The 16027-nt window shown below is 46.3% G+C and overlaps 1 protein-coding gene across 1 annotated transcript in view; it reads right to left on the bottom strand.

Annotated features, from left to right (window-relative positions):
• Positions 1-5952: 5952 nt before the first annotated feature.
• Positions 5953-16027, bottom strand: part of adcy3a (adenylate cyclase 3a) — a 42877-nt gene continuing 32802 nt past the window's right edge. Inside the window, exons 13-20 of the mRNA XM_080471005.1 lie at positions 15482-15774; positions 15318-15399; positions 13387-13545; positions 13158-13304; positions 11472-11585; positions 11012-11138; positions 7360-7484; positions 5953-7217 (exon numbers count right to left, since the gene is read on the bottom strand). Coding sequence (XP_080327131.1) covers positions 7038-7217; positions 7360-7484; positions 11012-11138; positions 11472-11585; positions 13158-13304; positions 13387-13545; positions 15318-15399; positions 15482-15774 — 1227 coding nt within the window. The 3' untranslated portion in view covers positions 5953-7037. The remainder of the gene's footprint in view (positions 7218-7359; positions 7485-11011; positions 11139-11471; positions 11586-13157; positions 13305-13386; positions 13546-15317; positions 15400-15481; positions 15775-16027) is intronic.

Genomic DNA, 16027 nt, shown 5'->3' on the forward strand with positions numbered 1-16027 from the left:
GGTGTCGGTGACAAATCATGAATCAAATAAGAAAGTAGTCTGCACAGTACATGCAACACAACTATACCTTTATTTATTTTGTCTGCTGTATTTATGGTAAAAAGTTTATTTGTGGCCACTTTGACAAGCAAAGCTGACAATTGTTACGTCACACACGTGGGGGCTAACATGAAAAAAGGAGTTTAAATAAATGGAATCAACATAATCAGACAAAAGATGCTTGAAAATAAAAGATTCAGAGGAGAGCTGCTCTTCAAAACTGACTTCAACCTATGTCCCCACAGTGGTCCTACTTTTTTTAATGTGGTCCCTCGGTCAAAAATAATTTCCCACACTATGAACATTGTTATTACCTATTTATAATTGTCATTTTAAATTAGATTGAATTGAACTATTAGACATATTTCACCCTGCTGGTTCCACTAATATGTCATACACATTAATTTCAGTGAAACCTTTTTCATAAACCAAACAAACTTGTCTTTAGTGGAATATTTCACAATGAAATGGGTTTTCCGCCCTCAGATGGATTTGACGTTTGTCACAGACGAGGCTAAACAGACTGCATCTCTGTCGGCGCTGGAAAATATTATTGCAGTCACCAAGTTTTTAAAAATTGACACGGCTGATGTTGAGTCTCCAAAAACTCCACATACAAAAACACCACTCAACACTGTAATCCAATCAATTGTCATTTTATTTTTATAAGTCCTTAGCTATTTTAAGCATTTCAGCAGTCTTTGAAAATCACTTTTTCCCCTCAACAATTTCTGGTGGTTTAACATTTTAACGCCCCCCCCCCCTTAGCTTTATTTATTGTAATCATTTTGACCGACATACATTTTCCGGTTTTCACTTACTTCCACTATTCTGGTGATTAAAGCTGTCATAGCCATTTGAGCTGTTGTGACTCTTTTAGAGGAAATGCAGTGAGATCAACAGTCCATGAATAAAAGTGAAGTGCAGGTTTGAGGACGGGTCTGCGAGCCGTGATCCAAAAGGCTTCGTCTTTGTTTCTGCTGGAGTGTTTAGTAAACCACCAGCTGCTCCTGACAGCCACGTTCTTCAAACTGACCTGCAGAGATCTGAGCTCTGATGAGCAGCTCAGGGGCATCGCTGGAGCCTTTATATTGGGGGAACGTGCCCCCAGTAGAGACGAGCTGAGCCCCAGTGTCAGCGGCGGGCTGGCCATCAAGACCACCAGGAGTTATAATAGTGGGCCGGTATGTTGAGCTCCTGTGTCCCAGTGGAGTTTTATGTCGATCAACGCCTCTGGAACAGCTCCTGACCAGAGTGCTGTGAGTTTATGAGAGTAACAGTCAGCACACCACGGCCGTCTTCAGGACGTTTTTATTAATCAATTCACTGTAAGATAACAAACATCTGTATAGAAAGAAGGTACATTGAGTGAGGAACTGAAAAAGCAGGACTCGGATCAACTCCTCAGAACGGGCTACGTAGATCTCAAGGACGTCTAATTCAGGACAGATTCAGTTCATCTGAACAGCAAAGACGACGACGAGCATGCATGGAGCCCTCGGCTGACCTGAGGGACCGCCGGAGGGATCCCCAGGGGAGCCACCAGAGGGCCCTGCAGAAGGACCAGCAGAGGCACTGCCACCGTTCCTCTGCTGGGACTCTGGAGAGACCTCCAGGGGGACCACCAGAGGGACTCCCACCGTTCCTCTGCTCCAAAAAGCCTGGAGTCCCACGAGCCGACAAAGGACTCAAGTGCAGCGAGGTTCCTCCTTCTGAGAGTCTTACAATCCAGTGAAGGCTTCTCCAGCCGAAGCCTCTCCATCGTTGGCACTTTCACATGAGTGTAAGAAAAAACACAAAAACAAGGTCCCTGTGGTTTCCAATAATTAGATGAACATAGTCTATGTACAATGAGGAGGAGCTCAGTCCTCTTCCCTTCTTCAGATGGAGAGGATCGTCGCCTTAGAAAAATATGAATTGGTGGGGGAGCGATGGAGACCTGCCGAGACAGAGCAACTGGTGCACATCCACCACAGGGCGGAGAACAATCACAAAGTTCAGCAGATTCATCCAGGATACATCTTACAGAAACCTCGTGCTCACGGAGCTGGAAATGAAACTTGAGTATTTCATCGGTAAAGCAAGACTGAATGCGCCCGAAACTGAGAAGCAGTGTAACTTCTGGAACAGAAAAACATAAGGGAGGTTTGCATGTTCTTCCTGTGCTGGTAGGTTTTCTTCTCCTCCACATAGACGTGCAGAGTTAACTAATCTAATAACTAGTCGTACTTTATTAATCCCCTCGGGGAAATTCCTTTCCCGCGTTGCCGAAGCTATTTCTAGGGCGCGGAGGTGCGGCCACATCACCGCGCTCCAGGGTGCTGGTGGGGGTCAAGGGTTTGGCTCAAGGAACCACAGTGGGAATCGAACCTGTGAACTTCCGATCCAAAGTCAAAGAGTGTGTGTGTGTGTGTGTGTGTGTGTGTGTGTGTGTGTGTGTGTGTGTGTGTTCAGATTCTTAAACATATCTACAGTAGAACGTTTCCATGCTGGATACACAATGTGACATTTTCAGGTACATTCAGTCTCTTTTTGGCAAAATAAATGAATCAATGTTATTTTAAACTGCATGAATAAATAGAATTATTGATTTTATGGCACTTTTTTTTTTTTAAAGATTACTTTGATTTTCTCGTCTTACTAAACTTTCTCCGTGACTCACCCAAAACCTCAGCTTCCCCAAACATGAGCAGACTGATTCTTCTGCGTTGATTTGTACACATGGGAGCATTTTTAAAGCCTCAACGAGACAAAGGGAGGACGGACGACCTTTCAAAGAAGCTATTATTATTAAAAAGCAGCTGACGATGGTCACCGACTTTAACTGTAATTATCTTGCAAATCTTTCTCTGATTTGTCAAAACGTGTTCGTGAAAAGCTGAGATCACCTGGTGCAAACATCTGGAGAGGTTGGAAAGAATCCTGCAGCTCATATCGTACTTTAGATGAGAGTCAAGACTCAGAGGCGTGAAGTCATCCACATGCAGGAACAAAATTAAAGCAATGTGCAGTTTTCTGCTTTTGTTTCCAGATCCAACCTTCTGATTCCTGAAAGCGTCTTAATCTCAGATTGTAAATTAATCCATGGTCATAACCCCCCCGCCCCCCCCCCCCCCCAGTAATGGAGTGGTGTGAACTACATTCACCAAGGCAAAGAAGCTAAATCAATAGTCTGTGTTCTTTCAATAATCCTTGTGTGTGTGTGTGTGTGTGTGTGTGTGTGTGTGTGTGTGTGTGTGTGTGTGTGTGTGTGTGTGTGTGTGTGTGTGTGTGTGTGTGTGTGTGTGTGTGTGTGTGTGTGTGTGTGTGTGTGTGTGTGTGTGTGTGTAATATAAAGTCTTCCTCCTTGCAAACCTTTGGTAGATCAAGCTCTTTATTTGTAAACAGTTGTGGTAAAACCTTTGATGAGCAGAGCTTCTCTAGAGTTTAATAACCTGGTTTAGTGCCTCAGTAACCTTCCATCAGCTTCTCATCACGTCTCTGTTCTGTTTGTTCTGGCTTGTTTCCAACCTCTCTGATCCGTTTCATGCCGCCATGTTTTCCCTGATCTCAGCTTTCAATGGTCCAATTCCACCAGCACAGGCAGCACAAATAAAACCCAACGTGTATTAAACTGGACTGACTCAATGTGTGGTGTGAAACATGAGCAGTATTTGGGATCTTGGGTGAAATGTGGTGATCACAGCTGTGAGAGGCACTTTGCATCGATCCGTCAGAACATTTCCTCCTCTTCTGAACCACACACTCGTGTTACAGTTCCCATGAATCACAGCGTGGGGCCAGAGCAGCCTGCACACACATCAGGACCGCCCAGAAGCAACTCTCAGCTGGAGAAAACACACTTTACACACACACACACACACACACACACACACACTATTCTGTACTACCACAGTCCGGCCGGAGAGGCAGCAGGTGGCAGATCCTCCTCCTCCTCCTCCTCCTCCTCCTCTTCATCACAGGCAGAATGTGAGCTGGCATCAGTCTGTCAGATCTTCCAAACTTGTTTTTCAAACGTGTTTCATAAATGGGAGAGCCAACAAAAAGAAACCAGGCCTGCAGTCCAAAACACACTCAGCAGTCACGAGCTGAGGAGATGGCATCCCAGCCCCAGTGTATGGCAAAGGCTTGTGTGTGTGTGTGTGTGTCTGTGTGTGTGTGTGTGTGTGTGAGATGAGAGAGAGAGAGAGAGAGAGAGAGAGAGAGAGAGAGAGAGAGGCCACTACTCTTTTGACTGAGGAGATTTTTATCCAAAAACAAAGCTTGAAAATTACCCAGTTGGCAGTTTTGTGACCGTGTGTGTGTGTGTGTGTGTGTGTGTGTGTGTGTGTGTGTGTGTGTGTGTGTGTGTGTGTGTGTGTGTAAAACAGCTCTCCTGCTACCCTCAGTAGATCCTCACTCAGTGTAATGAAGTATGGTTGTGTAAATTGTCCCCCAAATACAATTTGTCTGCAGCTGCAAATTATTTTTAACTTTCAAAATAAAATCCACACAGCACATTAACTTATAAATGGCAGCTTTGCTGTATTTATCAAAGCTGCAGTTTATGTCGCATTCATGAAATAAATAAGTTAGCCCAGCTTGATCTGGAGCGGTGAAATGAGAATAAATAACACACAAATTCAAATGTTTTCCTTTTGTTCAGTGCAAAGAAATACTACCAAGTAAATATCAAGTTCTGCATCTTTTTAAAAAGTTCTACGATTTTTAAAAATGACATTAAGGCCACTTTAACATGGTCTCCTTGTACACTACAGTGAAAAGTATTAAAATCATGTGTTGTATATGTTTATACAAAATTTGCTGCAAATAAAAATGCAACAAATGACTCGGTTTTGTCTTCGTTTTTTTTTAAACTCTCCAAATATGCAAAAACGTTGTTCAATATTTATTCCGTATTTCTCTTAAGGTTAATGTTGGTAAAAGTCTGAAACTTGTAAATAAACACGATTCCTGCCATTTCTCCTAATTCACCACGACAGTGTACCTGTACAATGGCAAAACAAAGGTTGAAGGAACCTCTTAACACTACATGTGAAATACACTGTATTGTGTACTGTGACGATAGAGTTCCTTTTATACTTGTGATAACGTTGAAGGGTTTTCATGGTCAAACTCCCCGGTCCATTGCTGACCTCCTTCACCGTTACGCCCCCAAACAGAGCTCTCCGATCTGGAACATCAAAAACTCCTGGCGGTCTCACAAACGGAGTACAAACCCTGTGGTGACTCTGGCTCTGGCACCACAGCTGTGGAATCCCCTCCTCTACGGCCGAGGCGGGTCGGTTGAGTCCTCTGATACTTTTAAGAGGCAGTGGAAAAGTTTTGATTTGGTTCACCTGTAGCTGCTTGATTTTATTCAATTTATTGTCTTGTTCATGTACGTTTTCATCGCTACGTATCTCAGCCGCTACCCCCGTATTACTACTGATATACTTATCGTCTTACTGATTAGCTTCGCCAACAAATGTTGGGTGACCAACTAACTTGGCCGAGAAGGTGACGCGCTCGTCTATTAGTTTATAAGTATTTTACCAACGTTTCGCAAAAACAACTCACCCAATATGCAGGAAATCTTCAGGGACGATTTGTCGCTAAGGGCTAACCGTCGCCTCATATCGCCATGTCATCACACTGAATCTGCTTTGAAACGTTCTCGCAATAAAAGCACTAATACATCTCCCAGAAAGCCCTGCCGCCTCCCCGAAGCCTGGTCGCTGATCCGTTCCCATAGCGACAAGCCGCGTTTCACACAGTGAAGTCGCGTCCTGGTCCAACTAGCTAGCGTCGATATGAGCTAATGGCTATCATGCTAGCGATGCTAACTTGGTTCAGCAAACAAATGTGGCGTTGGCGAAGGTCTGCGCTCCACCGAGTGACCTTCTAGTGTTTCTTCTGTTTTTGATCTTTTCTGCTTATACGTGCTTATATAAATAAACTGCTGATATAAACACACGTTACTTACTTACTTTCTTCACTTCTCCTCCGTTTCTCTGAGGATAAACTCTGGGTTTGCACACCGTCTCGGGGTGTTTGCTGGCCTGGCTTCAGCTTCAAGTTTCACACTTTCATTCTTCAGTTAAAACTCCGCTCTAATTCCGTCCTTTGCTTCAATAAAATTCTGTTACTCTCTTAAATACACTCTTTTTTTCCTTTTTGATGGATTGACTTGTCTCTTTAGCAGGGGAACGCTGCCGTTTGTCTTTCTCCGGCTGCTTACTCTGCAAACTAACATTTCCGTAAATTCTGAATACTTTTAAATAGTTTAGAAATATATATATTTTCGCATGAATGATACACTTTTAATGTAAACTCTTAAACTTTTTCGAAATAAATAAATAAAATTCAGACTCATCTATTTCCCCAAACAAAAATAAATGTTATACCCCTTCAAGAGGGCCTTGCGACCCCACATGACTCTTTGGCGTGCCCCCATGGGGGTCGGCTCTCCAAGTTGGGACTCAGCACTGGATCATAAGATCATATTTCACTTCATTAGTTCAACTTGACATCAAACCTGGAGACAACAAGACAGAAATTAAAGAAAAAGGACAAAAAAAAAACAACCATCAGACTGCTGGTTGGAACTGCACATGTACAATATACGTGTAGTAGTAGCAGCGTGAAGTTAAAATTGTGTTCAAGAAGGAAAATTACCAAAGAAAAAAAAAAACTTTACATCACATGCGTACGTGTTATTTATCACAAATGTTATTGCAATCGGAATGCTCAACAGCATACTCTATGTGTGATGGTCATCGTACAGCTCTGGAGGGGACTGAAGTGGACTTCACCTTTTCACTGTTTCACGTTCATGAAACTCCCCGAGTCTCCAGATCAAACTGGAAATCAGCCGAGATTTTTAGATCATGGAAACTTCCTACACAGTCGAGTGAACAGCCTCTCTGCTCTCTGAAGTGTGTGTGTGTGTGTGTGTGTGTGTGTGTGTGTGTGTGTGTGTGTGCGTGCGTGCGTGCGTGTGTGTGTGCGTGCAGTCCTTAGCTATCCACCACCTGGTGGGGCAGAGTGACGGAGGAGCCGTTGATGAAGGAGCCCTGCTTGTCTCTCCCCTTCAGGAAGTAAGTGAGCAGCTCCCCTTTGCCCTTCACAAAGATGGGACCCCTCCTCACGAAGCGGAAACCGTACTCCTTCAGGATGTTGTAGCAGTCCTCCACCACCTGACACACACACACACGGATCATACCAGTTTATACCAGTGATTACCAAAGTGTGTGTGTGTGTGTGTGTGTGTGTGTGTGTGTGTGTGTGTGTGTGTGTGTGTGTGTGTGTGTGTGTGTGTGTGTGTGTGTGTGTGTGTACCTGGATGTTGCCCATCACCCCAGTGGACTCCATGCGACTGGCCACGTTCACAGTGTTGCCCCAGATGTCGTAGTGAGGCTTTCGGGCTCCGATCACTCCTGCTAACACGCCGCCTTTATTGAGACCTGAAGACGAGCGGGAAGACAGCTGAAGATGTGAACGTGTCCTGAGCGTCCAATGAACAAGCGCCAACTTAAACCCCAGTTACAGGACAGTTGGGACACAAAACCAAAACACCCTGTAGCTTTTAATAAAAAAAATAAAATCCAAATGGAGATGAAATGTTGTCCTGGTTGACCACAGCTTTCCTCCTTTGCAGCGTTATGCTTGGAGGAAAGATATTCCGGGTTTCTTCAGAGCAGCGTTTCAAGGCTGAGGAGTTGAACAACCACCGGAGGGAAACAGGCAGCTTCGTTTGCACAGATTATAACCACTATTCACACTGCATGCTAATCCCTCATCACTTTTCATCCAGCAGACTCCTTCATGCACAGAACATCCATGTTACGCTAATAGAGCGATGAAGTGCGACGCAGCTCCTTCTTACATGCATCACATTGAAAGTGGGATTAATGACTGGATTGTAATTTACATTATTCATCCATTTAAATAACCTGATGTTAGAAATACTAATATTATCATTAATACTGTTGGGACCTGCCACCTCATTTCAACAGATGGTGGTGGTGGTGGTGGTGGTGGTTGGTGGGGGGGGGGGGGGGCGCACCTCGTCAGAGGGGCGAAACAGATCATGATACCCCAAACAACAACCAGGTCCCAGTCTTGGCGGGACCTGGAAGGCGTAGGGCCCCTCATGTTTGGAACCAATGAAAACACAGGAGGAAACCCCACTCACGGGTCAAAACGGACCTGGAGTCGGATTCTGCTCCTAAACTGTGCGTTTCACTACGGAGCAGCTACAGCCACCTGGTATTACAGGGCCGTCGCACCAAACAGATACACGCTGCAAAAAGAGGCAGCTCTGCTCTGAAACTGCGCCTGCGGTCACCATTTTGGCTCTGCAAGACATCCTTGCACATGCACGAACATCTGTCGTCTTGTTTATCTGGTTGCTAAGTAACAGCCGCCACCTGGCGATCGCCGGTGTCGTCGTATCATCATTTGCACTCTGTCGCCCCCGGATTGAAGGTAAATCCGAAAAGTCCCTCCGGTCTCCTGATCTATCGACTTCTCCTTCACCGCGGAAGTGTTTTGTGTGGCGGCCATGATAAGGACTGTCTGAATCCTCAATGAGCAAAGGAAAGGAGGCTCGTTGTTTCCTTTAGAGCCTCCTTTAGCTTAGGAACCACTGATGCTTCCTTTATCAAAGGAGACCAGTGACACCACCGTGATCACCTTTCACTAACTCCTTTAGGAAGCCTCCTAACACCTTTCACTAACTCCTTTAGGAAGCCTCCTAACACCTTTACTAACTCCTTTAGGAAGCCTCCTAACACCTTTACTATCTCCTTTAGGAAGCCTCCTAACTCCTTTCACTAACTCCTTTAGGAAGCCTCCTAACTCCTTTCACTAACTCCTTTAGGAAGCCTCCTAACACCTTCACTAACTCCTTTAGGAAGCCTCCTAACACCTTTCACTAACTCCTTTAGGAAGTCTCCTAACACCTTTACTATCTCCTTTAGGAAGCCTCCTAACTCCTTTCACTAACTCCTTTAGGAAGCCTCCTAACACCTTTACTAACTCCTTTAGGAAGCCTCCTAACACCTTTCACTAGCTCCTTTAGGAAGCCTCCTAACTCCTTTCACTAACTCCTTTAGGAAGCCTCCTAACACCTTTACTATCTCCTTTAGGAAGCCTCCTAACTCCTTTCACTAACTCCTTTAGGAAGCCTCCTAACACCTTTACTATCTCCTTTAGGAAGCCTCCTAACTCCTTTCACTAACTCCTTTAGGAAGCCTCCTAACACCTTTACTATCTCCTTTAGGAAGCCTCCAACTCCTTTCACTAACTCCTTTAGGAAGCCTCCTAACACCTTTACTAACTCCTTTAGGAAGCCTCCTAACACCTTTCACTAGCTCCTTTAGGAAGCCTCCTAACTCCTTTCACTAACTCCTTTAGGAAGTCTCCTAACACCTTTACTATCTCCTTTAGGAAGCCTCCTAACTCCTTTCACTAACTCCTTTAGGAAGCCTCCTAACACCTTTACTATCTCCTTTAGGAAGCCTCCTAACTCCTTTCACTAACTCCTTTAGGAAGCCTCCTAACACCTTTCACTAACCCCGTCACGTCATCCAGGGGTTAAGGTAAAGTCGATAGTTAAGGAGATAGGAGGGACTTTTTGGACGTACCCTGAGACTTTGAGTCCTCCCTCTAGTGGTCGTCCGTGGTACTGCATTGACCCTCCGCACTCTGGTGGATGCTCAGGGTCATTACACCCATCTCAAACCGACCGCGCACACACACGGCTGTAACCAAACCAGAACCGGACCTTTGAGCCAGCCCCGGCCCCGCAAACCGAGATGCAACGAGCGGGACCGCCGGAGCCTCGGCGCGTGGGCCGGCACACCGTGTCCGCACACATCGGCTCCGATGTGAGGCGTCGGGGACACCGGGGCTTGGGGCTCAGAGCAGCATCACGTTGCATTGCATCTTGAGCCGCTGGCCGGTGCTCGGTGTCTGGACATTGGCCTGCTCCAGAGCTCCGGCATCAGGGAACCCGCCAGCAGCTGGAGACGCAACATGATGTGATGCGACCGTGTCTGCGCACGGTGCGCCGCAGCGCCGGTGCACGGGAGCTCCGATGCGGAAGTTGTGGCTGCAGCTCTGTGGTCGCAAAAAAACTAAACAAAAACAAAACAACTATGTGGGAAACCTGATTAATGATTATCAGGACCCTTCAAATTTGCACCAATTTTCAAGTAAATTCTACATTTATAAGAAAATGTGTCATATGTTCCAGGTTACAGCCCCCGGAGAGCTCAGTAGGTAGAGCATGAGACTCTCAGTCTCAAGGTAGAGGGTTCATGTCCCACGCCGGGCCCCACCTTCCCGTGGGCTCACCACCCGCAGGAAGGTTCTTAATGGGTGATCTGGGTGACGGAGCTCAGACTGTCACCCCCGCCATCCGGAAACAGATAAGAGGAAAAGAAGGAAGATGGATGGATGGATGGATGGATAGATGGATGGATGGATGGATGGATGGATGGATGGATGGATGGATGTTCCAGGTTGTTTCGTGTTTGGGGGGGGGGGGGGGGAGCTGCTTCAGCAGGTGATTGATGTGACAGACTTGTTTTATGTTTGTGCTTTTCACATTTATACATCATTTGTGAATTACTTGCACATGACTTCTTTCAGGGCAGGTTAGTACTGGTTCAAGTTAGTACTGGTTCAAGTTAGTACTGGTTCAGGTTAGTACTGGTTCAGGTTAGTACTGGTTCAAGTTAGTACTGGTTCAAGTTAGTACTGGTTCAGGTTAGTACTGGTTCAGGTTAGTACTGGTTCAAGTTAGTGCTGGTTCAGGTTAGTACTGGTTCAGGTTAGTACTGGTTCAGGTTAGTCCTGGTTCAAAGTAATGTATCTGTGGTTGTAGATGAGTCTTGGTAAGGTACTCCCATGTCTATAAAAATGAATTGAGACAAAAACAAATGAAGGTGGTGAAGGAGTTTGAGCCGGTTGTTGAGCTTCTTACCAATACGCAGCATGAAGTTATTGAAGGACTGGTAGTTGATGTTCATGAGCGTGACCTTCATGGCCAGAGCAAAATCTGCCAGGTCAGCGAGGTGCTGCCAACGCTCCCTGTCAGACTGCTCCTCCTTCTGTTACACACACACACAAATAAGCTTGGATTACAATCACTAAAATACTTTCACAGTTACTACAAATACTACCTCAGTGTGTCCTATGTTAATAAAGCTATAGTTAAATATCCGTTAGTGTGAGGAAGATGCTCTATAATAAGCAGAGAGCTCTGGGGAAGAGAAGCTGACTGCTATCGAGACACGCTAATGCTAATGCTAATGCTACCCAGAATGTGACATATTTTATGTTATGAGAAAGAGTGTGGCTGAAATGACATTGTCCCCTCAGCGTTTGTCCCCCAGGAGTGAGCAGGGTGACACACTGGAGTGCCGTCCCGTGAGCACGCTGACCTTCATGTAGCTGTAGCCATTGCTGACGTCCGGGGTGACGCCCGAGGCGGCCATGTAGGTGCTGCCGATGGTCTTGATCTTGGTGATGCACCTGAAATGCGGCTCATCCAGCAGCTGCCACAGACACAGGGACAGAACAGTCACAGGAGAAACCCTAGGTCTCAAACTCCTTTAAGAAGTCAGAGCAGAAGAGATCCCATGACAGTGATCGTAAAGGCTTAAAGACGCTCCTGAGCCGGTCACTTTGTTGAGTTGGTCTCTGTTCTATCTGGTCCTCGTGTTTCTACTTATCAACAACAACCAGAAGGACTTCAGGACTTCTTTCCTTCCAGAACTTTCTCCATTATTTATATTTTTATGTTTTTCCATGTATTTCACTTCAACGTTAGATTAAAAACGATGATGAAAACGACCTAAAATCGACATGTTGAACTTCTTTCTCATACTGACTGCAGTTATTGTGCACATTGGAATTATTTACAGAAGATGTCAAGTTGGATGAAGATAATCTGCCGGTGTAATGTGTAATGGCAGGGATTGCAACAGGAACAAGTTGTGTTTTATTGTGGTGAATGAGGGAAGGAAGGAAGGAGAGAGGGAGGGAATGTGTCCTAACCCAGTGAAGGAGGGAGGGAGGGAGGGAGGGAGAGAATGTGTCCTAACCCAGTGAAGGAGGGAGGGAGGGAGGGAGGGAGGGAGGGAGAGAATGTGTCCTAACCCAGTGAAGGAGGGAGGGAGGGAGGGAGGGAGGGAGGGAGGGAGGGAGGGAGGGAGGGAGGGAATGTGTTTTATGATAACATGTAATTGTGAATCAGATATTTACTCTGTGTATTCCGTGTATTTCTTCTTGTCTGATGTATCTTGGTGTTGTGTGTACTGTTGTTTCCTCCTTTACCCTCTGAAAAGCTCTTCCAGGGACCAGAGTTGCAAATTAGTGTCGAGTTAAATACTCAATGTGCAACACATCCGATTTGTTCTATGTATATTGGACCGTCCCTGATAAATAAATAAATTGAAATTTCAGCTGAAAGTTCTGAGGGTCTTGGAGGCCACAGGCCCCCCTGAGGCCCCCCACAGGCCCCCCTGAGGCCCCCCACAGGCCCCCCTGAGGCCCCCCAGAGGCTGAAGGTCTCTTTCGATCCATTTGAAAGCCATTTTAGCTTAACAACATCTTAACAAAAAGACCTGCATTAAATCTTACAGGTTTAATGTAAATCAACTCAAGTCTTTCTGATATCTGCTGACCGGTCACATTATGAAGCCACGTCTGTCCAAGTGTCCCGCTGACCTCTACGATCCTTAACATTTAACCCTTACTGTGACTTTGTCAATAGTCCTTCGTTTTGTTTTAAAATCTTCATATTGCTAACAATCTGGAATCTTACAAGTCTGACTAAGAGGAAATGAAACGGCCATTCTCATTGGTCGAATTGTTCATTCTCAGCCATTCATTGATCCATTCACTAATTGTTTGTATGAGACATGATTCATTTCCTGTTTGTAGAGAGAGACCATAATCTACCCTAATCCTTGATGATAGAAATTAAAATTAGCTGCCCATCTAATTTCTTTTTTATGGATTTAGACTTTTCATATAAATCACCAATTTTAAATTTTAAATCGTCAGAAACACGCCGATCGGAGGGAACCTGCCGTCCCTGTGTGGGAATGGATTTAGCTGCTTACGCTGTCGAAGTCTGAGATGATTTCGTTGAGGAAGCGTAAACATTCGATGCCTCCGTTGTTGATGCTCTCCTCGGTGTAAAAGTCAGAGAAGTTGGGGATTGAAGCGAACATGACCCCGATCTCGTCGTAGGACTGGCTGTACAGCTCCTGGTGCGACATGGAGTGTGAGGTTATTCACAAGCACACCGAGAAACGGGTCGGGATGGAGTCTGGTTCTGGACCTTCTAACCTCGTCTCTCTTCTTGGAGCCCAAGAAGTGTCGGGCCACGTGTTCCGGCAGCATGTTGGTGACCAGCGCTTCGTTCCAGCGCCTCATCTCGTACACTTTCTCCTTCTGCTCGTGGACCTCGATCTTCCAAAGGAAAAGCGTGCGGGCAAGCTTCTCCACCTTCACGTGACGACAACAGGACGGTGGATTGACAGCAGAAATTCAAACATATCACGGGGGGGGGGGGCACACACACACACATTCACTCATAACGAGACTCCAAATGAGGTCTGATGAAGAAAAGCTCTGAGGTTCTAATCTCACAATGAATACAGATGTGGGATTAATCATAGGATCAGTGTCTACGGAAAAGACGGGATTGGCAAAGGAGTGCAGCTGCACGATATCAGCTGAAAATATATAATGATATGACGTTGTACCAACTCCTTAATTATCATTGACGCCAACGTCTTTGTTCTGTGAAGTCGTAGTTATTATTCAGAGCAACTGAGCCAAACTCTGTTTTCCTCAGACAATCCTGGTTCTTCTAGAGCAGAAACTCTGAAAGTCTCTGCTGCAGTGAAAATGTGACATAGTGGGAGGAGACACAGATTCTACTGGATATTTCCCTTTAAATTTAAAGCCAACAGAGGGGCTGTAGAATGACAACAGAGGGGCCGTAGAGTGACAACAGAGGGGCTGTAGAGTGACAACAGAGGGGCCGTAGAGTGACAACAGAGGGGCTGTAGAGTGACAACAGAGGGGCCGCAGAGTGACAACAGAGGGGCCGCAGAGTGACAACAGAGGGGTTGCATTGTGACAACAGAGGGGCTGTAGAGTGACAACAGAGGGGCTGTAGAGTGACAACAGAGGGGTTGCAGAGTGACAACAGAGAGGCTGTAGAGTGACAACAGAGGGGTTGCAGAGTGACAACAGAGAGGCTGTAGAGTGACAACAGAGGGGCTGTAGAGTGACAACAGAGGGACCGTAGAGTGACAACAGAGGGGTTGCAGAGTGACAACAGAGGGACTATAGAGGGACAACAGAGTGACAACAGAGGGGCCATAGAGTGACAACAGAGGGGCTGTAGAGTGACAACAGAGGGGCCGTAGAGTAACAACAGAGGGGCTGTAGAGTGACAACAGAGGGGCCGCAGAGTGACAACAGAGGGGTTGCATTGTGACAACAGAGGGACTGTAGAGTGACAACAGAGGGGCTGTAGAGTGACAACAGAGGGGTTGCAGAGTGACAACAGAGAGGCTGTAGAGTGACAACAGAGGGGTTGCAGAGTGACAACAGAGAGGCTGTAGAGTGACAACAGAGGGGCTGTAGAGTGACAACAGAGGGACCGTAGAGTGACAACAGAGGGGTTGCAGAGTGACAACAGAGGGACTATAGAGGGACAACAGAGTGACAACAGAGGGGCCGTAGAGTGACTACAGAGGGGCTGTAGAGTGACAACAGAGGGGCCGCAGAGTGACAACAGAGGGGCCGCAGAGTGACAACAGAGGGGTTGCATTGTGACAACAGAGGGGCTGTAGAGTGACAACAGAGGGGCTGTAGAGTGACAACAGAGGGGTTGCAGAGTGACAACAGAGAGGCTGTAGAGTGACAACAGAGGGGTTGCAGAGTGACAACAGAGAGGCTGTAGAGTGACAACAGAGGGGCTGTAGAGTGACAACAGAGGGACCGTAGAGTGACAACAGAGGGGTTGCAGAGTGACAACAGAGAGACAACAGAGGGACCGTAGAGTGACAACAGAAGGGCTGTAGAGTAACATCAGAGGGGCTGCAGAGTGACAACAGAGGGGCTGTAGAGTGATAACAGAGGGGTCATAGAGCTGCAGATTACAGCCCCTCTGAGTTGGGATAACATTTGTTCTGTGTTTTCTTTTCAGAGAACCAATCCAACCGTCTCCAGAAACCAGCCAAGCAGACATGAAGAGGACTTACATGTCTGGAGAAATAGTAGAAGCTGAGCATCATAATGACGATCATGATGGTCATGGTGAACTTGGAGGGAACCAGGAAAGGCCTACGAACCAAACGGAGACACATCAGCAGTCACACATGACGGGAGCGTTCACGTTCCTCTACATTACTTGAAGGCAACTCACCTGTAGTCTTGGAAGCGGGCCAGGTCGTAGCGGTCAAAGATGTGATTCCAGCTGTAGATGTTGACGATGCCGGTTGCCACGGTGATGAGCAACATGAGCGTGAGCTTGACCATGTGGCTGACCTGAACCAGCATAGTGGTCGCCATGAGCGCCAGCACGGCGACGTAGCTGTAATACTTGGGGTTGTTCCAGCATCCTTCCAAGCTGGACCAGGAGGAGGAGGAGGAGGAGGAGGAAGAGGAGGGAGCCACTGTGGCACTGCCATCAGCCGGGACCCGAGGGAGACAGCTCAGCTGGACAGAAGACAAAGCATCAGGTTAGTCTGAAGAACTCTCTCCAGCGGTTTGTAGGTTCCTGTTCCGGTCCAGCCTCGTTCTCCTACAAACAGCTTTCTGTCAGAACCAGCATGATTTTCAACTCGTCATATGTCAAACTTTATTTTCTGACTTTTACAGTCTGTATGACTATACAGTATGGACACACCTTCTCATTAAGTTTTTTATTTTCTTGACTAGGTACATTGTAGATTCTCAGTTACAACTATGA

This window comes from Lipophrys pholis (assembly GCF_963383615.2).
Source record: "Lipophrys pholis genome assembly, chromosome: 9".
NCBI classification, from domain to species: domain Eukaryota; kingdom Metazoa; phylum Chordata; class Actinopteri; order Blenniiformes; family Blenniidae; genus Lipophrys; species Lipophrys pholis.